Source organism: Hyla sarda, chromosome 11 (assembly GCF_029499605.1).
Source record: "Hyla sarda isolate aHylSar1 chromosome 11, aHylSar1.hap1, whole genome shotgun sequence".
In the NCBI taxonomy this organism is placed as follows: Eukaryota; Metazoa; Chordata; class Amphibia; order Anura; family Hylidae; genus Hyla; species Hyla sarda.
Window position 1 is genome coordinate 97,028,628 of NC_079199.1, and position 27,049 is coordinate 97,055,676.

Here is a 27,049-nt window from a genome sequence, read left to right on the forward strand (position 1 = left end):
CTAAATGCGGGACTGGAACCCCCCTATTATAATTCCCTTCACCTAATCTGTTATTTTCGTTTTAACTAGGTATAAACCCCTTCAAGCTCTCTTAGTCTTTACTGACCCCGGGGGTCTCACCCATGGCCCATACATACCTAGGCTGTTTACCAGCGCCAGGATGAACACTGGGAGTTAGGGCCCCACGGACTGTTCTTTAATCCCACTTGTTTCCTTTCTACCTTATAATTTATTTTTAACCTGTTTTTATCAAGCCTCTATAGTTTACCTTTCTACTGTGAATTCTACACTTTTAGGAATATGTCTCGCCAGGTCTAGTTCATGTTGTATTAAAGGGGTACTCCAGGGAACTTAAACTTATCCCCTATTTAAAGGGGTTATCCAGTAAAAAAACTTTTTTTTATATATATATATCAACTGGCTCCAGAAAGTTAAACAGATTTGTAAATTACTTCTAATAAAAAATCTTAATCCTTCCAATAATTAACAGCTGCTGAAGTTGAGTTTTTGTTTTCTGTCTGGCAGAATAGCTCTCTGCTGACATCTCTGTTTGTCTCGGGAACTGCACAGAGTAGAAGAAGTTTGCTATGGGGATTTAGTACTAAACTGGGTGTTTCCCGAGACACGTGTCATCACAGAGCACTTAGACAGAAAAGAACAACCTTAACTTCAGAAGCTCATAAGTACTGAAAGGATTAAGATTTTTTAATAGAAGTAATTTACAAATCTGTTTAACTTTATGGAGCCAGTTGATATAGATATATATATATATATATATATATAAAAAGTTTTTTCCTGGATAACCCCTTTAAATGCGCCAGATTTATCAGCCTGAACCACTTCAATAAAATTTGATCTTTTTTTAAACTAGTTTCACATGAATTAATGCAACAGATGGAACAGACTAAATCAAACCTTACCAAAAAAGAAAGAATGGCCATCAAAACAACTTGTTATCCGCAGCACAGACCAAGGAGGTGGTTTGGTCGTACTGGACTACGACTATTACGAGAAGGAAGTAAACAGGATCCTATCGGATAAAGAATACTATATAGAGATCACATGTGATCCCTTCCCTCAGGTAGAAAGAAATCTGCACCAACTAAATAAAGGGGGAGTACAAGCCAAAATCCTAAATAAGGATGAAGAAAAATACTTTCAAACCAGCAATGCCAATAAGCCATATTTTTGCACTTTTTATTCCAATAAACGCCAATTGTTCAGAAAAAACCTTGACATACTGTTTTTTGGGGCAGGCGCCATACGGAAAATGTCCAACTTTTCATTTTATTTTCCACTGTTTCTTAAAATGGCAGATCTGGAAGCCTTCATTAGGGCCCCAGGCTGCCATAAGCCTGTGGCAGCCCCACAATCATATATTGTTACAGAAATGAATGGGTGTCGGAGGCAGCCCCCTCTATCTACTTAGATGGCGCAGTAAATAGCAACCATGGCATCTAAGTGGTTAAACAGCCAGCCTCACAGTTCTCCCAGTTCTTGGCCGATGCATTGACAGATGACCCCCCGCTACATATGTCATCTCCGGAGCACACTTCAAACCAACTGGTGCCAGAACATTAAACAGATTTGTAAATTACTTCTATATAAAAATCTTAATCCTTCCAGTACTTATCAGCTGCTGTATGCTAGAGAGGAAGTTCTTTTCTTTTTTTGGATTTCCTTTCTGTCTTACCACAGTGCTCTCTGCTGACACCTCTGTCCATGTCAGGAACTGTCCAGAGCAGGAGAGGTTTGCTATGGGGATTTGCATGTACTCTGTGTGGACAGAGGTGTCAGCAGAGAGCACTGTGGTCAGACAGAAAAGGAAATCCAAAAAAGAAGAAAACTTCCTGTGGATCATACAGCAGCTGATAAGTACTGGAAGGATTAAGATTTTTTAATAGAAGTAATTTACAAATCTGTTCAACTTTCTGGCACCAGTTGATTGAAATAAAATATTGTTTTCCACCGGAGTACCCCTTTAATGCACTTTCTTGTATCTTCTGCCATATGGTAAATATAGTCACATACAGGGCAGACATTACAGGCTGCTCATGTGTCTTCACTCACCTGCAGTAGAGATATTCACAGAATTACTGGGATCGCTGATGTAATCTCCAGCAAACGCCACCAAGCGGAACTCGTACAGGGCGTCCTGGAAAACAAATTCACATTTCAGGACAGGGTCATATTATGGATCCCAAACGGAGTTTGACAGAAAAAAAACTCTGGCCTCCTCCTTCTGATGTCAAGTTGCAAAACGTGCATTTGGAAAGTCTTCAGTCCCTTTCACTTTTGTTACGTTGCAGCTTTAAAGGGTCTATTCAAACTTCTGAATTTCCGCTTTCGAAATTCCGCCTCAAATTAAAGCCCATAGACTTCTATGGGATTCCGCACTCCTATTCACACTTCTGAATTTCCGCTAGCGGAAATTCAGAAGTGTGAATGGGAGTGCGGAATCCCATAGAAGTCTATGGGCTTTAATTTGAGGCCGAATTCCGAAAGCAGAAATTCAGAAGTGTGAATGGGAGTGCGGAATCCCATAGAAGTCTATGGACTTTAATTTGAGGCCGAATTCCGAAAGCGGAAATTCAGAAGTGTGAATGGGAGTGCGGAATCCCATAGAAGTCTATGGGCTTTAATTTGAGGCCGAATTCCGAAAGCGGAAATTCAGAAGTGTGAATGGGAGTGCGGAATCCCATAGAAGTCTATGGACTTTAATTTGAGGCCGAATTCCGAAAGCAGAAATTCAGAAGTGTGAATGGGAGTGCGGAATCCCATAGAAGTCTATGGGCTTTAATTTGAGGCCGAATTCCGAAAGCGGAAATTCAGAAGTGTGAATGGGAGTGCGGAATCCCATAGAAGTCTATGGACTTTAATTTGAGGCCGAATTCCGAAAGCAGAAATTCAGAAGTATGAATGGGAGTGCGGAATCCTATAGAAGTCTATGGACTTTAATTTGAGGCCGAATTCCGAAAGCGGAAATTCAGAAGTGTGAATGGGAGTGCGGAATCCCATAGAAGTCTATGGGCTTTAATTTGAGGCCGAATTCCGCAAGCAGAAATTCTGCCGTGTGAATAGACCCATTAATGATCATCTCCTGATCCTCCTTCATTGAAGACATCCGGTACATTCAGCTGATTGGACATGATTTAAAAAGACACATCCCTGTCTATATAATAGGGTGACAAGACATTTCCGGAAATAGCACGAATCACCAACGCAACACTGTCCTCCCTTGACTGTCCGCCAAAGAGGAGCTTCATCCTGATTTTGTGCAATGTTCGTCCGCGCTCCAGCCTCCCCTGATCTACCGGCGGGTAGATGGAATCCATACATATGTGTGCTACCCAGCATGTCCTGGTAAATCTTCTGCTCTAATATCCCTATACAAAGTAGGTGCCCCCCATTTACAGTCCTCCCCACCTGGCTGCAGCTGTTGGAGGATAATGGGGAGATTTATCAAAACCTGTGCTGAGGAAGAGTGGTGTAGTTGCCCATAGCAACCAATCAGATCGCTTCTTTAATTTTTCCCAGGCCGCTTTAAAAACGAAATAAGCGATCTGACTGGTTGCTATGGGCAACTGCGCCACTTTTCCTCAGCACAGGTTTTGGTGAATCTTATCCAATGTGCTAGGAATAATGCTCGATAAAGGCGGGAGATTTATCGAAACCTGCGTAGAGGAAAAGTAATTTTTCATAGCAACCAATCAGATCGCGTTTTTAAAAAGGCCTCTAAAAAATGAAAGAATCGATCTGATTGGTTGTTATGGGAAACTGGTTAGCTTTTTCTCTGCACAGGTTTTGATAAATCTCCCCCAATGTGCACAGTGAAATCACAGTACAGGCTGTACCATGATGTCACTGTATTATTCCTGCACTATTATGTCACTGTATTATCCCTATACCATGATGTCACTGTATTATCCCTGTACTATGATGTCACTGTATTATTCCTGTACTATGATGTCACTGTATTATTTCTGCACTATGATGTCACTGTATTATCCCTGTACTATGATGTCACTGTATTTTCCCTGTACTATGATGTCACTGTATTATCCCTGCACTATGATGTCACTGTATTATCCCTGCACTATGATGTCACTGTATTATTTCTGCACTATATCACTGTATTATTTCTGCACTATATCACTGTATTATCCCTATACCATGATGTCACTGTATTATCCCTGCACTATGATGTCACTGTATTATTCCTGCACTATTATGTCACTGTATTATTCCTGCACTATTATGTCACTGTATTATTCCTGCACTATGATGTCACTGTATTATTCCTGCACTATGATGTCACTGTATTATTCCTGCACTATGATGTCACTGTATTATTCCTGCACTATTATGTCACTGTATTATTCCTGCACTATTATGTCACTGTATTATTCCTGCACTATTATGTCACTGTATTATTCCTGCACTATTATGTCACTGTATTATCCCTATACCATGATGTCACTGTATTATTCCTGTACCATGATGTCACTGTATTATCCCTGTACTATATCACTGTATTATCCCTGTACTATGATGTCACTGTATTATCCCTGTACTATGATGTCACTGTATTATCCCTGTACTATGATGTCACTGTATTATCCCTATACCATGATGTCACTGTATTATTCCTGTACCATGATGTCACTGTATTATCCCTGAACTATATCACTGTATTATCCCTGTACTATGATGTCACTGTATTATTCCTGTACTATGATGTCACTGTATTATCCCTGTACTATGATGTCACTGTATTATTCCTGTACCATGATGTCACTGTATTATTCCTGTACCATGATGTCACTGTATTATCCCTGTACCGTGATGTCACTGTATTATACCTGTACCGTGATGTCACTGTATTATCCCTGTACTGTGATGTCACTGTATTATCCCTGTACTATATCACTGTATTATCCCTGTACTATGATGTCACTGTATTATCCCTGTACTATGATGTCACTGTATTATCCCTGTACTATGATGTCACTGTATTATCCCTGTACTATGATGTCACTGTATTATCCCTGTACTATGATATCACTATATTATCCCTGTACTATGATGTCACTGTATTATCCCGGTACTATGATGTCACTGTATTATCCCTGTACTATGATGTCACTGTATTATCCCTGTAAGATAATGTCACTGTATTATCCCTGTACTATATCACTGTATTATCCCTATCACTATGATGTCACTGTAGGTCGCCGTGTGTATTATCCCTGTCCTTTCACATCACTGTGTTTATTATCCATGTACTGTGACATCACTGTGTATTATCCCTGTACTGTGACATCACTGTGTATTATCCCTGCAATGTGACATCACTGTGTATTATCCCTGTACTGTGACATCACTGTGTGTATTATCCCTGTACTGTGACATCACTGTGTGTATTATACCTGTACTGTGACATCACTGTGTGTATTATCCCTGTACTGTGACATCACTGTGTGTATTATCCCTGTACTGTGACATCACTTTGTTTATTATCCCTGTACTGTGACATCACTGTGTGTTTTATCCCTGTACTGTGACATCACTGTGTATGATCCCTGTACTGTGACATCATTGTGTGTATTATTCCTGTACTGTGACATCACTGTGTGTTTTATCCCTGTACTGTGACTTCACTGTATGTATTATTCCTGTACTGTGACATCACTGTGTATCATCCCTGTACTGTGACATCACTGTGTGTATTATCCCTGTACTGTGACATCACTGTGTATTATCCCTGTACTGTGACATCACTGTGTATATTTTCCCTGTACTGTGACATCACCGTGTGCATTATCCCTGTACTGTGACATCACTGTGTATTATCCCTGTACTGTGACATCACTGTGTATTATCCCTGCAATGTGACATCACTGTGCATTATCCCTGTTCTGTGACATCAGTGTGTGTATTATCCCTGTACAGTGACATCACTGTGTGTATTATCCCTGTACTGTGACATCACTGTGTATTACCCCTGTACTGTGACATCACTGTGTGTATTATCCCTGTACTGTGACATCACTGTATGTATTATAGCTGTACTGTGACATCACTGTGTGTATTATCCCTGTACTGTGACATCACTGTGTATTATCCCTGTTCTGTGACATCACTGTGTATCATCCCTGTACTGTGACATCACTGTGTGTATTATCCCTGTACTGTGACATCACTGTGTGTATTATCCCTGTACTGTGACATAACTGTGTATTATCCCTGTACTGTGACATCACTGTGTGTATTATCCCTGTACTGTGACATCACTGTGTTTATAATCCGTGTACTGTGACATCACTGTGATTTTTATCCCTGTAATGTGACATCACTATGTGTATTATCCCTGTACTGTGACATCACTGTGTGTATTATCTCTGTACTGTGACATCACTGTGTATTATCCTGTACTGTGACATCACTGTGTATTATCCCTGTACTGTGACATCACTGTGTATTATCCTGTACTGTGACATCACTGTGTATTATCCTGTACTGTGACATCACTGTGTGTATTATCCCTGTACTGTGACATCACTATGTGTATTATCCCTGTACTGTGACATCACTGTGTATTATCCCTTTAATGTCTTGAAGAAACCAGGCACTGCTCACCACCTGACCATCACTATAGTGAAGCATGATGGGGGCAGCATCCTGTCGTAGGGGCTGGGATAATTAGACCAGTAAGGGTTGAGGGAAAGCAAAATAACAAAAAATTGTGAAAAAAAGTGAAAGGGTCTGAAGACTTTCCAAATGCATTAAAAACCATTGCCTCTATGGGAAAATCCATATTATCTTATATGGTGCCTTATGGCAGAACATTTAGTGCCTATGCAACCATAGGGACTCTATGTATAACCAAAAGGCTCTGTACACATGGCAATACCGCGTGCGTGGACCCTTTCCAATTGATGGCATACCACCCAGATAAGACAATGCAATTTTGTTATTGAAGGTCCAAGTTCGTTCCACATTACTTGAGTGGAGCATTGTTAAAGGTCCCCTACATAAATGGGACCTCTGTTTCTTCACTGTTAGGATCGGTGGCTGTCCTAAATTTTATTAATTCCCCTATAATGTGAGACAACTAGTAGGTTGTGTGGAACTAAATCTTAAAGGGGTACTCTGCCCCTAGACATCTCCCTGTTGCGTCCTGCGTTCGTTTAGAGCATCGGGTGCAGTGCCGGAGGCTTGTGACGTCACGGCCACGTCCCCTCAATGCAAGTCTATGGGAGGGGGCGTGGCAGCAGCCACGCCCCCTCCCATAGACTTGCATTGAGAGGGGAGCGTGACATCACAAGGGATGGGGGGAGTGTCCGTGACGGGAGGAGTCCCCTCCCCTTATTGTCGGTCATCTGGCATGCAGCGAAGTTTGCTTCGTGCATCGGATGTCTGGGGTGCTGCAGCCAAGATCAGACATGTCTAGGGGCAGGGTACCCCTTTAACTCTTCACAGCTTCAGGACCACTGCTGGGTAATGTAGTCCTCCTCTGCTAGTGGGGCATTGTGCACTAACCAACTGGTGAAATGCCAAGTATCAGTACAGTATTAAGCGAACCGGCACGCATATCACTGCTAGAACACCATTGGCTTCCCGTGAACTATGGTCAACCAGTGCCCATTCCTCACCTTAACCAGTCCAGGAACGAGCAGCTCGGTCTGCGTGGTCAGTATGGCGTCATCGAGCAGCTCCCAGTCTCCCTCATCCCGCCGGCACTCCAGGCCATACGCGCGCAGGGGATACAAGGATCGTAGGGGCGGCGCCCATGTCAGCAGCACTCCGCCGGAAGTCTCGTTGGCAGCCAGGAAGCGAGGAGGGGTGAGGGTATCTCTAGAGTCTGTGGTGGGTACAGGAGGAGGCAATGTGGTGGGTGGGACACCTGAGAGGCCAAAATAGTAGTGATTATTGAAGACAGAGAAAGACGTTAGGAGCCGCGAGACGGAAAGAGGGGGCAACCACTGGCAACGAGGAAAGAAGAAGGTAGACAGACAGCGGTGTTGGTGGATTCTTCTCTTTCTTATACTCACTGAGAGGAGAGGCGGTCACAATTTCACTGAACGGGCCGCTTCCCAGCTTGTTCTGAGACAACACGCTGAACTGGTAGGGGCTGTCGGCCTGCAGGTTCTCCACCACCAGCGAACTGGCTCCGACCGGCGCCGAAAGGGAGATCCATTCATGGTGACCGTGAGACAGTCGCTTTACCCTGATAGCAGCACAAGAGACATCCAACAATGATAAGAGACAAGTCAACATGGGATAGCTGCCGCCGGCGAGATGTAGAATACAATGTCACGTCTGGGGACTATTTTTAAAGGGGTACTCCGGTGGAAAACTTTTTTTTTTTTTTTTTTTTCTTAAATCAACTGGTGCCAGAAAGTTAAAAACAGATTTGTAAATTACTTCTATTAAAAAAAATCTTAATCCTTCCATTACTTACCAGCTGCTGTATATTACAGAGGAAGTTTTTTTCTTTTTGAATTTCCTTTTTGTCTGACCACAGTGCTCTCTGCTGACACCTATACATGTCAGGAACTGTCCAGAAAAGAATAGGTTTGCCATGGGGATTTGCTTCTACTCTGGACAGTTCCTGACATGGACAGAGGTGTCAGCAGAGAGCACTGTGGTCGGACAGAAAGGAAATTCAAAAAGAAAAGAAGTTCCTCTGTAGTATACAGCAGCTGATAAGTACTGGGAGGATTAAGATTTTTAAATAGGAGTCATTTACAAATCTGTTTAACTTATTGGCACCAGTTGATTTAAAATAAAATGTTTTCCAGCGGAGTACAACTTTAAAAGGCAGTTGTCTCCAAACTGTGCCCCCCCCAGATGTTGCAAAACTACAACTCCCAGCTGATTTCTTCCATAAACAGCACCACTCCCGTCCTCAGGTTGTGTTTAGTATTGCAGTTCAGTTCTTTTGAATTGAATAGAGCGAAGTTTTAACACCACACACAGCCTGAGGACCAGGGGTGGCGCTATTTTTTGGAAGTAATGATCTCTGTTTTTCTATTACTGTATAACTCTGTTTTAAGTTCATGGCTTTCTATGCCATAGTCCAGGTGTCTTCAAACTGCAAGCCTTCATATGTTGCAAAACTACAACTCCTAGCAAGCTAACGGCTGTACGGGCATGCTGGGAGTGGTAGTTTTGCAAAATCTGGAGGGCCAAAGTATGATGACCACTGCATAAAGAGGGACTCCAGCGCGAACTATGAGGTCTGATCAATGCGTGTCTAGAAAGACTGTGATCATCCTCAGAATCGGAGGGAGGACCCCCATGATCCCGAAGGTATAGCACAGTGGTCTCCAACCTGCGAACCTCCAGATGTTGCAAAACTACAACTCCCAGCATGCCCGGACAGCCAACGGCTGTCCGGGCATGCTAGGAGTGGTAGTTATGCAACATCTGGAGGTCTGCAGGTTGAAGACCACTGGTATAGCATATCCTAGAGCAGTGGTCTTCAACCTGCGGACCTCCAGATGTTGCAAAACTACAACTCCCAGCATGCCCGGACAGCCGTTTGCTGTCCGGGCAGGCTGGGAGTTGTAGCTTTGCAACATCTGGAGGTCCGCAGGTTGAAGACCACTGTCCTAGAGCATCACTTCACTATAAGAGAAGACCTTAAAGAAGCACTCCAAGTTTGTTTGTTTGTTTTTTTGCAGACTCACCATCACTAGTCCTACAGCGCCATAAGAAAATGCATCAAAACTGCACATAATGTAAACTGACTTCAACCTACTTGAGTCTAATGGGTGAACGCCAGCAGCTTGATTAGAGGACCAGGTGCAGTGATCAAACGCCACACCCTCAGCCAGAGGCTTTATAGGAAATGTAGGCAGCATTATCAAGTCAGGAAGTAAGAAAATATACATCAATATGGCTGAAAACCCCATGCCTGCCACATGAGCTAAAACAGGTAAGCACAAGGCATACACAGGAACGTCTAGATTATTCTCTAATAATAGCCTATGCTGCATTATAAAAGCCCCCCAAAAAATCTTAGAGTGCTTCTTTAAAACCTGGTTGCTAAGGGTGTGCTGCCTGACAACATCATTAGAATGAGGGGACGAGCATTTTCCACAGCAGAGGCTCCTAATGTGATCCGTTCATGGTGATGTAAAGTATTTAAAGGGGTATTCCAGGCCAAAACTTTTTTTTATATATCAACTGGCTCCGGAAAGTTAAACAGATTTGTAAATTACTTCTATTAAAAAATCTTAATCCTTCCAATAGTTATTAGCTTCTGAAGTTGAGTTGCTGTTTTCTGTCTAACTGCTCTCTGATGACTCACGTCCCGGGAGCTGTGCAGTTCCTATGGGGATATTCTCCCATCATGCAAAGCTCCCGGGACGTGACATCATCATTGAGCAGTTAGACAGAAAACTTCAGAAGCTAATAACTATTGGAAGGATTAATATTTTTTAATAGAAGTAATTTACAAATTTGTTTAACTTTCCGGAGCCAGTTGATATATATAAAAAAAGGTTTTGCCTGGAATACCCCTTTAATGTATTTCCGCAATGATCTATGGAAAGGCCAAACACATGGAAAGAAAATAATATTTTAAATATTGTTAAACGGTTAAAATATTAAATTTTAAATACTGGTAAATGGTTACAACATAAAAATTTTAAATATTGGTAAATGGTATACAATTATATTTTACATATATATATTTATATTTATTTATTTATTTTTTACAAATTTTGAAGCTGTTTTACATAAAATATAATAAAAAATGTACATAAAACAAGCTTCCCAACTGGTATGTGTATATGTGTATATTATATACACATTTTCTTTCCCTACCTGACCTCTGCTTGTGGTAAATGACTCCTCCAGACACACATACACGTATGTAAAATATATATATATATATATATATATATATATATATATATATATATATATATGAAATCTATCTACAGCCACCACAGACTACTTTGTTAGGAGAACACTGGGTTAGAGAGATGAATCTGTTTATAAAAGAATATTTTATAAATAAATTTAATATTTAAATAAATAAATTGATACAGAATTGAAAAATAATAATTTAACTATAAAATATTAATGAATTAAATAAATAAAAAAAATTATTAAATAATGAAAAAATATATTTATATAAATTTGGAATATATTACATTTGAAAATTTGAATTCAAATAATTCGCCACCGCATGCAGTCGTCCACAAGCCATTGGTTTAGCTGTTTTCTTTTTTATTGACAACTAATATGGCTGCCACGGTAGTTCCCACCAGGGTCATCAACCGGCTTTCCCAAGATAAAAAAAAAATCTATCTAGCTATGGAGTCCAGGAAAGCTGGGTAATAATCCCTATGGCAGCTGGAATGGCAGCCACTGTTGGGCAACTAAAGCATTAAATGCTGGCATCATAGGTACCCAACTTCTAGGGAAGAGTTTCTTATCCGAGGTGCCTACAGCTGTTGCAAAACTACGACACCCAGCTGGCCCGGATAGCCGAAGGATTGTGGTTTTGCAACTGCTGGAGGCACCCTGGTTGGGAAACACTGTTCTAGGGAATCCAAATATGCTACTTTCACCATGTTAAAAAAAAAGGGAACGTACTAATAGCATTTTGACCATTTTTCCTGATTTTTGTGGAAAATGAATTAGAAATTTTGTATCCATTTTTTATATATGGCTTGTGTGCTGTTAAAAAAAAAATGTAATAAAAAAGAAAAGTAAATATAAGCGATGACGTGAAGCCGGCCAGTCATGCTACACGTGATTCGGACCCCTATCCTGGATAATGAAGCAGACCGGACCACCGCGTATAACCATAGATACATCTCTGTCCTATGTTAGTAAAAAAAGACTCACAGCGGGGCATACCAAACGCTGAACCGCTGGAAATATCCTCCATCAAAGCCGCCAGCCCAGCTGATGTTCACTGCCGATACCAGTGGCTGGGCCGAAACGTTGCTCACCATGTGGGGACTGGTGCCTGCAAAGAGTCATAGGTATCAACACATTTATATTATACAGGGAAAAGGTTTTATTATAAAACCACAAATATTATAAAATATAGATGTTTTTATCATGCTTCGAGATATATATTTTATTTTTTTAAATAGTAAATATATTTATATTGACAATTTTTATATGTTAAAGATATATATATATATATATATATCTCAAAACATGATAAAACACATATATTTTTTATTTTATATATATATATATATATATATATATATATAAATAAAATACTAATATATATTCCCAGTTGTAGAGTTTAGGCTCCATTCACCCTGCATATTTGACTCTGTTTTACTGTTTTCATTACAGTACGTTTTATTTTGCTGTATACAAAATCATTATACAGTGGTCCCTCAACATACGATGGTAATTCGTTCCAAACGATCCATCGTTTGTCGAATCCATCGTATGTTGAGGGATTCGTGCAATGTAAAGTATAGGAAGTTATACTCAGCTGTCCCGCTTCTCCGGCGTCTTCTTCGGGATCCTCCGGCTTCTTCTGCATCTTCTCCGTTGTCCGGGCCTCGCTTTCCGGTGACGTTATTACGTTGCGGCGCCGGGACGGCGTGTGCAGCGACGTAATAACGATGCCGGAAAGCGAGGCCCGGACCCCGGAGAAGATGCAGAAAACACCGGAGGATCGCGAAGTGGACCCGGAGCAGCGGGGATAGGTAAGTGAACCTGTCCGGGATGCTTAAACTGCTATCAGACAGCGGCTTAAGCATTTTGCGCTGCCGGATAGCAGTTAATGCGATGACCCCCGACATATAAAAGCATCGTATGTCGATGCTGACATCCACATGCGATGGCCTCTGAGAGGCCATCATATGTCGATTTTATCATATGTCGGGGCAATCGCATGTCGGGGGATCACTGTATAGTCGTAATATAATATACATAACAACGCTATTAAAGAGTACCTGTCACAAAACGAAACTTTTATTATATTGTTCCTTATGTAATTATAAGACAATTTGCTATTTACTTGCTGCTAAAATTCTCATCCTTTATATGTTTTTAATGTGATCGAAAAAGCAGCCACTAGGTGGCTCTGTTCTGTTCCCAAACAGCTAATTTGGTCTCCACCCTGACTTGCAGAAGTCCAAACTCAGGAAATGCATGCAGGGCATGGCGAGGCACAGCTCTCATAGGCTTCAGTGATGTTGCGCCTGATGGGGAACGCCCACTTTCTCCTGGTGGGAGCTCACACAATGTGAGCAAGGGGAAAGGTATGATATAGAGCTATGGAATTTTTTTTAAGGGCAGGAGGCTTCTTAGGAGTAGTTAGTGAATATAATCTGAGTTAGTTTAGAAAATATGGTTTGATGTCACCAAATAAAACTTTTAATATAGTGTTCATTGTTTAATTACCAGACACTTTCCCGTTCACTTGCTTTTAAAATTATCAACATAAACATGTTGGAATCCCCCCCGCCCCTGCCTGACAGGAGACCAAACTCAGGAATTGCTTCTGGCTGCACAGAGCCTCACTGAAAGCTGCACAAACTGAAATCTGCACAGAGCAGCCTCACTGAAAGCTGCACAGAGCAGCCTCACTGAAAGCTGCACAGAGCAGCCTCACTGAAATCTGCACAGAGCAGCCTCACTGAAAGCTGCACAGAGCAGCCTCACTGAAAGCTGCACAGAGTCTCACTGAAAGCTGCATAGACTGAAAGCTGCACAGACTGAAAGCTGTACAGAGCCTGAGGTCTTCTATTCATCACTGCAACCATATAAGGGTGGAAGTGGCCCCAACAGGCTTCAGTGATGTCATGCCTGCTGGGAAATGCCCACTTTTTCTTGCTGAGAGATTGCGCTATGTGAGCAAGAAGAACGCTAAAATACAGAGCTCTTTAAAGCTCAGATTTTTTTATTTTTTTTTACAGCGGGAGGTGTGTAAGAAGTAGTTACACAACATAGCCTGAGTTAGTTTACAAAAGTTTATTTGGTGACAGGTACTCTTTAAGTACGACAAAAAAAAATCCTTTTTTATAACGTAAGTCAACAGGAAACAGATTATACTGGATAGCATACAGCAGAATCACGTTTTAGCATTTGTTAACGTGTACATATAAATACTTATTATAAATAATTATTTTTTCTACCCGAAATTTAATCTCTGTACAAAAACAACCTACTATGTTACAACCTGTTCTGTGAAGCCCTCAGAGTATGTTATAGAGCATTACTGAACAAACAGCAGGGAGAAGACCAAGGAGCTCACCAAACAGGTCAGGGATAAAATTGTAGAAAAGTACAAAGCAGGGTTAGGTTACAAAAAAAATATATCCCAAGCTTTGAACATGTCATGGAGCATGCTGGGAGTTGTAGTTTTATAACAGCTGGAGGCACGCTGTTTGGAAAACACCGCCATACACAGTCAATTTTAGAACAATGTCCGTGTTTATGTAGATTTTTTTTTTTTTTACAATGTGGCATTTACGTGATTTTTATAAACATAATTAATTATAATTTTTTTTACCAAATACTTTTGTACCGGTTATGAACTTACATTTTTTGGTTAGGTCATGTTTTAAGCTTTATTTTTGTTTTATTTATTTAAAGAAGATTTATTTATTTTTTTGTAATTTTTTTTTTTATCCCTGATAGGCACACACTCTGTCCAGATAGGACGTACAGGGCTTCAATAGCTTGTGCAACTTTGACCACTCAATACACAAGAAGGTAACTTACCCAAAACAAAGATGGTGGTGAGTGCACTGATGCTTGCTACATTGTTGGCCGCAGTGCACTCCCATTCACCGTGTTCCTCCTTAGTAAGTGGCCGAAACACCAAGCTGCCATTGACGTCCATCTGAGCGATACTTTTCCCAGGTAGCCCCAACTGCGGGACAAAATGACGGCACTTAGTGCAATGGTCAATAGATAGTGAAGCATCGGCAGCTATCTCTATGGGATCAGTATATATAGTAGTTATACACCTCCCCTCCAGCTCTATCTGTATACTGCTGCTATCTCTATGGGATCAGTATATATAGTAATTATACACCTCCCCTCCAGCTCTATTTGTATACTGCTGCTATCTCTATGGGATCAGTATATATAGTCGTTATACACCTCCCCTCCAGCTCTATTTGTATACTGCTGCTATCTCTATGGGATCAGGATATATAGTAGTTATACACTTCCCCTCCAGCTCTATCTGTATACTGCTGCTATCTCTATGGGATCAGGATAAATAGTAGTTATACACTTTCCTCCAGCTCTATCTGTATACTGCTGCTATCTCTATGGGATCAGTATATATAGTAGTTATACACATCCCCTCCAGCTCTATCTGTATACTGATGATCTCTCTATGGGATCAGGATATATAATAGTTATACACTTCCCCTCCAGCTCTATTTGTATACTGATGATCTCTCTATGGTATCAGTATATATAGTAGTTATACACCTCTCTTCCAGCTCTATCTGTATACTGCTGCTATCTCTATGGGATCAGTATATAAAGTAGTTATACACTTCCCCTCCAGCTCTATCTGTATACTGATGATCTCTCTATGGGATCAGTATATATAGTAGTTATACACTTCCCCTCCAGCTCTATCTGTATACTGATGATCTCTCTATGGGATCAGGATATATACTAGTTATACACCTCCCCTCCAGCTCTATCTGTATACTGCTGCTATCTCTATGGGATCAGTATATATAGTAGTTATACACTTCCCCTCCAGCTCTATTTGTATACTGATGATCTCTCTATGGGATCAGGATGCATAGTAGTTATACCCCTCCCCTCCAGCTCTATCTATATACTGCTGCTGTTATCTCTATGGGATCAGGATATATTGTAGTTATACATCTCTCCTCCAGCTCTATCTGTATACTGCTACTATCTATGGGATCAAGATATATAGTTGTTGTACACCTTTCCTCCAGCTCTATCTCTATGGGATCAAGATATATAGTACTTATACACCTCCTCTCTAGCTCTATCTGTATACTGCTGCTATATCTATGGGATCAAGATATATAGTACTTATACACCTCCTCTCTAGCTCTATCTGTATACTGCTGCTGCTATCTCTATGGGATCAGGATAAACAGTAGTTATAAACCAACTTGTGGTTCGGGCAGCATGAAAGTGATGACATGTTCCTTTTAAAAGGTAGATGCAATATACAAAGAAATCCTGTTGAAAATCTCCTGCAGACTGCAAAAGAACTGCAATATATGGGAGTAATATTGCAATGTCCAGGTGTGCACAGCGGATAAAGACCTATTCCACACAGCCTAGGTCTGTGTTTCCCAAACAGTGTGCCTCCAGCTGTTGCAAAACTACAACTCCCAGTATGCCCGGACAGCCAACGGCTGTCCGGGAATGCTGGGAGTTGTAGTTTTACAACAGCTGGAGGCACACTGGTTAGAAAACACTGGCCTAGGTTAATGTCGCTACCTCACCTTAGTCCAGCTTATGATGGGGGGAGGGTCCCCCGTTGCTGAGCAAGGAACGATCAGCTCTCTCCCGACATCCTGGAAATACTCGTCTTTGGGGAGATCGATGAATGATGGAGGATCCTGTAGACATGACAAACCATGAGACCAAAAAATAGATGGACACAGTGACAGTCTATATTGTCTGGTGGTTTACTGTACCTTTAAGATAACCACGGTGGGCAGTGACATGCCGCTTGTGCCATAGCTGTTATATGGGGTACACGTGTAGGTGCCGGGAGCGTCATCATTACTCGTGGCCACCATGATGGAGCTGTCTTCTTGTAAGTGCCAGCCAGGGTACTAGGAAAGAGGAGAAAAAGAGGTGTGATCACAGCCCCGCCCCCTGTATGACATCACTGATATAATAGTAGTATAATGGCACTGTGATCAAAGCCCCGCCCCCTGTATGACATCATTGACATAATAGCACTGTGCTCACAGCCCCGCCCCTGTATGACATCACTGATATAATAGTAATATAATGACACTGTGATCACAGCCCCGCCCCCTGTATGACATCACTGATATAATAGTAGTATAATGGCACTGTGATCACAGCCCCGCCCCCTGTATGACATCCCTGATATAATAGTAGTATAATAGCACTGTGATCACAGCCCCGCCCCTGTATGACATCACTGACATAATAGCACTGTGCTCACAGCCCCGCCCCTGTGACATCACTGATAAAATAGTTATATAAGGACACTGTGATCACAGCCCCGCCCCCTGTATGACATCACTGATATAATAGTAATATAATGACACTGTGATCACAGCCCCGCCCCCTGTATGACATCACTGATATAATAGTAATATAATGACACTGTGATCACAGCCCCGCCCCCTGTATGACATCACTGATATAATAGTAATATAATGACACTGTGATCACAGCCCCGCCCCCTGTATGACATCACTGATATAATAGTAATATAATGACACTGTGATCACAGCCCCGCCCCCTGTATGACATCACTGATATAATAGTAGTATAATGGCACTGTGATCACAGCGCCGCCCCCTGTATGACATCACTGATATAATAGTAGTATAATGGCACTGTGATCACAGCACCGCCCCCTGTATGACATCACTGATATAATAGTAATATAACGACACTGTGACCACAGCCCCACCCCCTGTAAGACATCACTGATATAATAGTAATATAAGGACACTGTGATCACAGCCCCGCCCCCTGTATGACATCACTGATATAATAGTAATAAAAGGACACTGTGATCACAGCCCCCTGTATGACATCACTGATAAAATAGTAATATAAGGACACTGTGATCACAGCCCGCCCCCTGTATGACATCACTGATATAATAGTATAATGACTCTGTGATCATAGCCCCACCCCTGTGAAATCACTGATATAAAAGTAATATAAGGATACTGTGATCACAGCCCCGCCCCCTGTATGACATCACTGATATAATAGTAATATAAGGACACTGTGATCACAGCCCCGCCCCCTGTATGACATCACTGATATAATAGTAATATAAGGACACTGTGATCACAGCCCCCTGTATGACATCACTGATAAAATAGTAATATAAGGACACTGTGATCACAGCCCGCCCCCTGTATGACATCACTGATATAGTAGTATAATGACTCTGTGATCACAGCCCCACCCCTGTGACATCACTGATATAAAAGTAATATAAGGACACTGTGATCACAGCCCCGCCCCCTGTATGACATCACTGATATAATAGTAATATAAGGACACTGTGATCACAGCCCCTCCCCCTGTATGACATCACTGATGTAATATAAGAACACTGTGATCACAGCCCCCTGTATGACACTGTGATCACAGCCCCGCCCCTATATAATATCACTGATATACTAGTATTATAATGACACTGATATCACAGCCCCGCCCCCTGTATGACATCACTGATATAATAGTAATATAAGGACACTGTGATCACAGCCCCTCCCCCTGTATGACATCACTGATGTAATATAAGAACACTGTGATCACAGCCCCCTGTATGACACTGTGATCACAGCCCCGCCCCTATATAATATCACTGATATACTAGTATTATAATGACACTGATATCACAGCCCCGCCCCCTGTATGACATCACTGATATAGTGTGGGTGACAACCCCTCTTTGGTTCATACCTTGTCCAGATCAAGAGGGCTCCCATCCTTGGTCCAGTTGACAAACAACAATGGTGGGTTGGCTCTTGTGGGACAGCGGATCACACCCCTCATCCCGACGGGCAGGAAGGTTTCTGTCGGCATGTCGGTCACATAGGCGGGGTCTAAAGAGAAAATGGCGCTGTCACAAACCTAGCGGAATAGGAGGTGTTTATGTATTTATTAACATGGTGGATAAGTCTTAGGCCCAGTGCGCTGTGTACATGCGGTGGGATGCGTTCAGTACGTACGCAGCACAGTGAGGTAGGCCGAGGCGGACGGAGACTTCCACATCCCGTTGCTGGGGATACAGGTGTATTTCCCAGAATCCTCCGGGGTGACTTGTTGTAACAGAAAACTCCCATCCACCAAGATCCGCACCCGGGACTGGAGACGGCTGAAAACAACAAAGGACGTCTGTCAGTAATCCATGGATTAGATACACCTACTCAGCAGACAGTATCACACATGATAGTATTAGATACACCTACTCAGCAGACAGTATCACATGATAGTATTAGATACATCTACTCAGCAGACAGTATCACACATGATAGTATTAGATACACCTACTCAGCAGACAGTATCACATGATAGTATTAGATACACCTACTCAACAGACAGTATCACACATGATAGTATTAGATACACCTACTCAGCAGACAGTATCACATGATAGTATTAGATACACCTACTCAGCAGACAGTATCACATGATAGTATTAGATACACCTACTCAGCAGACAGTATCACATGATAGTATTTGATACACCTACTCAGCAGACTGTATCACACATTATGGTATTAGATACACCTACTCAGCAGACAGTATCACACATGATAGTATTAGATACACCTACTCAACAGACAGTATCACACATGATAGTATTAGATACACCTACTCAGCAGACAGTATCACATATGATAGTATTAGATACACCTACTCAACAGACAGTATCACACATGATAGTATTAGATACACCTACTCAGCAGACAGTATCACATGATAGTATTTGATACACCTACTCAGCAGACAGTATCACATGATAGTATTTGATACACCTACTCAGCAGACTGTATCACACATTATGGTATTAGATACACCTACTCAGCAGACAGTATCACACATGATAGTATTAGATACACCTACTCAGCAGACAGTATCACATATGATAGTATTAGATACACCTACTCAGCAGACAGTATCACATAATAGTATTAGATACACCTACTCAGCAGACAGTATCACACATGATGGTATTAGATACACCTACTCAGCAGACAGTATCACACATGATAATATTGGATACACCTACTCAGCAGACAGTATCACACATGATGGTATTAGATACACCTACTCAGCAGACAGTATCACAAATGATGGTATTAGATACACCTACTCAGCAGACAGTATCACATGATAGTATTAGATACACCTACTCAGCAGACAGCATCACACATGATAGTATTAGATACACCTACTCAGCAGACAGTATCACGTATAGTATTGGATACACCTACTCAGCAGACAGTATCACACATGATGGTATTAGATACACCTACTCGGCAGACAGTATCACATGGTAGTATTAGATACACCTACTCAGCAGACAGTATCACATGGTAGTATTAGATACACCTACTCAGCAGACAGTATCACACATGATAGTATTAGATACACCTACTCAGCAGACAGTATCACATATGATAGTATTAGATACACCTACTCAACAGACAGTATCACATAATAGTATTAGATACACCTACTCAGCAGACAGTATCACATATGCTGGTATTAGATACACCTACTCAGCAGACAGTATCACACATGATAATATTGGATACACCTACTCAGCAGACAGTATCACATGTGATAGTATTAGATACACCTACTCAACAGACAGTATCACATAATAGTATTAGATACACCTACTCAGCAGACAGTATCACATAATAGTATTAGATACACCTACTCAGCAGACAGTATCACATAATAGTATTAGATACACCTACTCAGCAGACAGTATCACATAATAGTATTAGATACACCTACTCAGCAGACAGTATCACACATGATAGTATTAGATACACCTACTCAGCAGACAGTATCACATGATAGTATTAGATACACCTACTCAGCAGACAGTATCACATGATAGTATTGGATACACCTACTCAGCAGACAGTATCACATGATAGTATTAGATACACTTACTCAGCAGACAGTATCACATATGATAGTATTAGATACACCTACTCAGCAGACAGTATCACATGATAGTATTAGATACACCTACTCAGCAGACAGTATCACATATGATAGTATTAGATACACCTACTCAGCAGACAGTATCACATATGAAGGTTAGATACACCGTCTCAGTAGACAGTATCACACATGAAGGGAATTAAAAAAAACACTGGCTCAGCAAACAGTACCACATATGATGGGTGTAGATACACTAACACAATAGACACTATCACACATGATGGGATTAGATACACCAACTAAGCAAACAGTACCACACATGATGGGATTAGATATACCAACTAAACAGTACCACACATGATGGGTGTAGATACACTAACACAATAGACACTATCACACATTATGGTATTAGATACACCTACTCAGCAGACAGTATCACACATGATAGTATTAGATACACCTACTCAACAGACAGTATCACACATGATAGTATTAGATACACCTACTCAGCAGACAGTATCACATATGATAGTATTAGATACACCTACTCAACAGACAGTATCACACATGATAGTATTAGATACACCTACTCAGCAGACAGTATCACATGATAGTATTTGATTCACCTACTCAGCAGACTGTATCACACATTATGGTATTAGATACACCTACTCAGCAGACAGTATCACACATGATAGTATTAGATACACCTACTCAGCAGACAGTATCACATATGATAGTATTAGATACACCTACTCAACAGACAGTATCACACATGATAGTATTAGATACACCTACTCAGCAGACAGTATCACATGATAGTATTTGATTCACCTACTCAGCAGACTGTATCACACATTATGGTATTAGATACACCTACTCAGCAGACAGTATCACACATGATGGTATTAGATACACCTACTCAGCAGACAGTATCACACATGATAATATTGGATACACCTACTCAGCAGACAGTATCACACATGATGGTATTAGATACACCTACTCAGCAGACAGTATCACAAATGATGGTATTAAATACACCTACTCAGCAGACAGTATCACATGATAGTATTAGATACACCTACTCAGCAGACAGCATCACACATGATAGTATTAGATACACCTACTCAGCAGACAGTATCACGTATAGTATTGGATACACCTACTCAGCAGACAGTATCACACATGATGGTATTAGATACACCTACTCGGCAGACAGTATCACATGGTAGTATTAGATACACCTACTCAGCAGACAGTATCACATGGTAGTATTAGATACACCTACTCAGCAGACAGTATCACACATGATAGTATTAGATACACCTACTCAGCAGACAGTATCACATATGATAGTATTAGATACACCTACTCAACAGACAGTATCACATAATAGTATTAGATACACCTACTCAGCAGACAGTATCACATAATAGTATTAGATACACCTACTCAGCAGACAGTATCACATAATAGTATTAGATACACCTACTCAGCAGACAGTATCACACATGATAGTATTAGATACACCTACTCAGCAGACAGTATCACATGATAGTATTAGATACACCTACTCAGCAGACAGTATCACATGATAGTATTGGATACACCTACTCAGCAGACAGTATCACATGATAGTATTAGATACACTTACTCAGCAGACAGTATCACATATGATAGTATTAGATACACCTACTCAGCAGACAGTATCACATGATAGTATTAGATACACCTACTCAGCAGACAGTATCACATATGATAGTATTAGATACACCTACTCAGCAGACAGTATCACATATGAAGGTTAGATACACCGTCTCAGTAGACAGTATCACACATGAAGGGAATTAAAAAAAACACTGGCTCAGCAAACAGTACCACATATGATGGGTGTAGATACACTAACACAATAGACACTATCACACATGATGGGATTAGATACACTGGCTTAGCAAACAGTACCACACATGATGGGATTAGATACACCAACTAAACAGTACCACACATGATGGGTGTAGATACACTAACACAATAGACACTATCACACATGATGGGATTAGATACACCAACTAAGCAAACAGTACCACACATGATGGGATTAGATACACCAACTAAGCAAACAGTACCACACATGATGGGATTAGATACACCAACTAAGCAAACAGTACCACACACAATGGGATTAGATACACCAACTAAGCAAACAGTACCACACACGATGGGATTAGATACACCAACTAAGCAAACAGTACCACACACGATGGGATTAGATACACCAACTAAGCAAACAGTACCACACATGATGGTATTAGATACACCAACTAAGCAAACAGTACCACACATGATGGGATTCCCTGCTCTCACCTGAGGAGATAGACGTTGCTATTCCCGTGAAACCAGCTGTAGGTGAGGTTGGTGGGGTAGGCCTCAGCCTGGCAGGTCAGGAAGGCGTCCTGTGAAACGTTCACGGTGATGTTTTCCGGGGGGACGACGATAACGGGCGGACCTACACACAGGAAAAACGGGAATGAGCGCAAAACAATCTCAGGGATTCTCCCCAACACGCGAGACCGTCTCGTACCTTGGACCAGGACACGGCTGGTGTGGGTCACCTCCCCCTCTTCACTGGCGGCGTGGCACGTGTAGGCACCGGCATGGGAGCGCTGCACCCCGATTATACGCAAGGACCCATTATTGACCTGAGATGGGATAGAAAAATAGACGGGTTAGAAAAATACACTTATGGAGTTCCCCTTTAATTATATCATTGTTTAGATCAGTGGTCTCCAACCTGCGGACCTCCAGATGTTGCAAAACTACAACTCCCAGCATGCCCGGACAGCCAACGGCTGTCCGGGCATGCTGGGAGTTGTAGTTTTACAACATCTGGAGGTCCGCAGGTTGGAGACCACTGGTTTAGATGATATATGCACTATAACAGTGGTCTCCAAACTGCGGACCTCCAGCTGTTGCGAAACTACAACTCCCAGCTTGTCCAGACAGCTGGAGGTCTACAGTTTAGGCGCAGTTACAAGGAGCGGACACTAGAGTGCGCCGGCGTGCCACACACGCCATCCGCCGTATAATGAGCTCCAGTCGCCTATTGTTATGACAATGTCGAAGACAATGCGAGCTCCGAGTAAACAGGGCGATAGTGCGACGGCACAGCTGACTTCCAAAGACAACGGCGGATTAGTGTTTACTGTCTACAGCGCAAATTCGTCACAGCATCGCATTGTGTGCGCTGTGTACATATGGCTACACACCTGCCGTGCCAGTTTACTGTAAGTCACTATGACCACAATGCCTATACGGTATGTTTACAGAGGCTTACGGCGGTATTAACCAGAGGATACAGGATATCTACCCCACGTGACGCCCCGCCGCAGAGCATCGCACATAAAAATAAATAAATTGCAAAATACCTCACTCATTCATTCTCTGTTCTATATGTCGCTGGAAAATGTCTGCATACAGCAGTGGTCTTCAAACTGTGGCCCTCCAGATGTTGCAAAACTACAATTCCCAGCATGCCCGGACAGCCGTTGGCTGTCCGGGCATGCTGGGAGTTGTAGTTTTGCCACAGCTGGAGGGCCACAGTTTGAAGACCGCTGCTGTTGGCTGTCCGGGCATGCTGGGAGTTGTAGTTTTGCAACTGCTGGAGGGCCACAGTTTGAAGACCGCTGCTGTTGGCTGTCCGGGCATGCTGGGAGTTGTAGTTTTGCAACTGCTGGAGGGCCACAGTTTGAAGACCGCTGCTGTTGGCTGTCCGGGCATGCTGGGAGTTGTAGTTTTGCAACAGCTGGAGGGCCACAGTTTGAAGACCGCTGCTGTTTGCTGTTCGGGCATGCTGGGATTTGTAGATTTGCAACAGCTGGAGGGCCACAGTTTGAAGACCGCTGCTGTTGGCTGTCTGGGCATGCTGGGAGTTGTAGTTTTGCAAGCGCTGGAGGGCCACATTTTAAAGACCGCTGGCATACAGCATTAACGACTCGCAGACTGCTTTGCAACACCCATGTAAAAGCATGCTGGGAGCTGTAGTACAAGGCAGGAAGATAACCAACCCAATAGGATAAAAAGGAATAGCAGTGAAGCATGTGGGACATATAAAAACACATGTGCATTAAATTAAGCAGGGGAGGGGCTGAGGAATCACTGAACTTGCCTGGATCTTGTCCCCGTTTGCTACGTTAACGTTGTCCTGCTTCCAGGAGATGACCGGCTGGGGGTTCCCGTTGGCCACGCAAGTGAGGGTCAACGAGTCGCCGACGCGAACCTCTACGTATATGGGCGGAGTCTCAATGAAAGAAGGTGGGGCTGTGGGAAAAAATTAGATTTTCTTCAAAACTTGGACATCAAAATAACATTAATTTAATACTGGCAAGGCTTTGAAAGAAATAGCTGATAACAGAGAACACATGTAAACACTTGGGGGGGGGGGGGTATTTATCAACTGTATATAATAAAACACGTATATATCTCCTGTATATAGTGATATGGACCATGCTAGTATAATGTATATAATTATATATGCACAGCTAGTATAAGTTATATATCTCCTGTATATAGTGATATGGTCCATGCTGGTATAACCTGGGTATATACTGTATATAATATATATGTACAGCTGGTATAAGTTATATATCTCCTGTATATAGTGATATGGACCATGCTGGTATAACCTGGGTATATACTGTATATAATATATATGTACAGCTGGTATAAGTTATATATATATCTCCTGTATATAGTTCTATATGTACAGCTGGTATAAGTTATATATATCTCCTGTATATAGTTCTATATGTACAGCTGGTATAAGTTATATATCTCCTGTATATAGTTCTATATGTACAGCTGGTATAAGTTATATATCTCCTGTATATAGTTCTATATGTACAGCTGGTATAAGTTATATATCTCCTGTATATAGTGATATGGACCATGCTGGTATAACCTGGGTATATACTGTATATAATTATATATGTACAGCTGGTATAAGTTATATATCTCCTGTATATAGTGATATGGACCATGCTGGTATAACCTGGGTATATAGTGTATATAATATATATGTACAGCTGGTATAAGTTATATATATATATCTCCTGTATATAGTTCTATATGTACAGCTGGTATAAGTTATATATCTCCTGTATATAGTTCTATATGTACAGCTGGTATAAGTTATATATCTCCTGTATATAGTTCTATATGTACAGCTGGTATAAGTTATATATCTCCTGTATATAGTTCTATATGTACAGCTGGTATAAGTTATATATCTCCTGTATATAGTTCTATATGTACAGCTGGTATAAGTTATATATCTCCTGTATATAGTGATATGGACCATGCTGGTATAACCTGGGTATATAGTGTATATAATATATATGTACAGCTGGTATAAGTTATATATATATCTCCTGTATATAGTTCTATATGTACAGCTGGTATAAGTTATATATCTCCTGTATATAGTTCTATATGTACAGCTGGTATAAGTTATATATCTCCTGTATATAGTGATATGGACAATGCTGGTATAACCTGGGTATATAGTGTATATAATATATATGTACAGCTGGTATAAGTTATATATATATCTCCTGTATATAGTTCTATATGTACAGCTGGTATAAGTTATATATATATCTCCTGTATATAGTTCTATATGTACAGCTGGTATAAGTTATATATCTCCTGTATATAGTGATATGGACAATGCTGGTATAACCTGGGTATATACTGTATATAATTATATATGTACAGCTGGTATAAGTTATATATCTCCTGTATATAGTTCTATATGTACAGCTGGTATAAGTTATATATATATATATCTCCTGTATATAGTTCTATATGTACAGCTGGTATAAGTTATATATCTCCTGTATATACAGTGATATGGACCATGCTGGTATAACCTGGGTATATACTGTATATAATTATATATGTACAGCTGGTATAAGTTATATATCTCCTGTATATAGTGATATGGACCATGCTGGTATAACCTGGTATATACTGTATATAATATATATGTACAGCTGGTATAAGTTATATATCTCCTGTATATAGTTCTATATGTACAGCTGGTATAAGTTATATATATAATATCTCCTGTATATAGTTCTATATGTACAGCTGGTATAAGTTATATATCTCTGGTATAGTA

At 41.1% G+C, this 27,049-nt stretch overlaps 1 protein-coding gene and 1 long non-coding RNA gene across 13 annotated transcripts in view; one reads left to right on the top strand and one right to left on the bottom strand.

The window, feature by feature from the left end:
• The window catches only part of LOC130295599 (uncharacterized), a 205,758-nt gene that overhangs the window by 126,049 nt on the left and 52,660 nt on the right, over nt 1–27,049 (top strand). For 2 of the 4 annotated variants that reach the window (XR_008848930.1, XR_008848927.1), the window contains one exon: nt 9,690–10,187. This is a non-coding gene — a long non-coding RNA (uncharacterized LOC130295599). Of the gene's footprint in view, nt 1–9,689; nt 10,188–13,125; nt 13,263–27,049 lie in introns of those variants that run through there. The other 2 variants (XR_008848929.1, XR_008848928.1) reach the window with 2 other exon arrangements.
• Nucleotides 1–27,049, bottom strand: part of IGSF9 (immunoglobulin superfamily member 9) — a 111,823-nt gene that overhangs the window by 21,304 nt on the left and 63,470 nt on the right. For 6 of the 9 annotated variants that reach the window (XM_056546450.1, XM_056546447.1, XM_056546449.1 and 3 more), the window contains 12 exons: nt 25,037–25,188; nt 23,453–23,570; nt 23,236–23,377; nt 18,912–19,057; nt 18,643–18,785; nt 16,650–16,790; nt 16,455–16,571; nt 14,722–14,872; nt 11,869–11,992; nt 8,055–8,230; nt 7,656–7,906; nt 2,071–2,155 (listed from right to left, as the gene is read on the bottom strand). In XM_056546450.1, the coding sequence (XP_056402425.1) occupies nt 2,071–2,155; nt 7,656–7,906; nt 8,055–8,230; nt 11,869–11,992; nt 14,722–14,872; nt 16,455–16,571; nt 16,650–16,790; nt 18,643–18,785; nt 18,912–19,057; nt 23,236–23,377; nt 23,453–23,570; nt 25,037–25,188 (1,746 nt within the window). Of the gene's footprint in view, nt 1–2,070; nt 2,156–7,655; nt 7,907–8,054; nt 8,231–11,868; nt 11,993–14,721; nt 14,873–16,454; nt 16,572–16,649; nt 16,791–18,642; nt 18,786–18,911; nt 19,058–23,235; nt 23,378–23,452; nt 23,571–24,296; nt 24,427–25,036; nt 25,189–27,049 lie in introns of those variants that run through there. The other 3 variants (XM_056546453.1, XM_056546454.1, XM_056546455.1) reach the window with 3 other exon arrangements.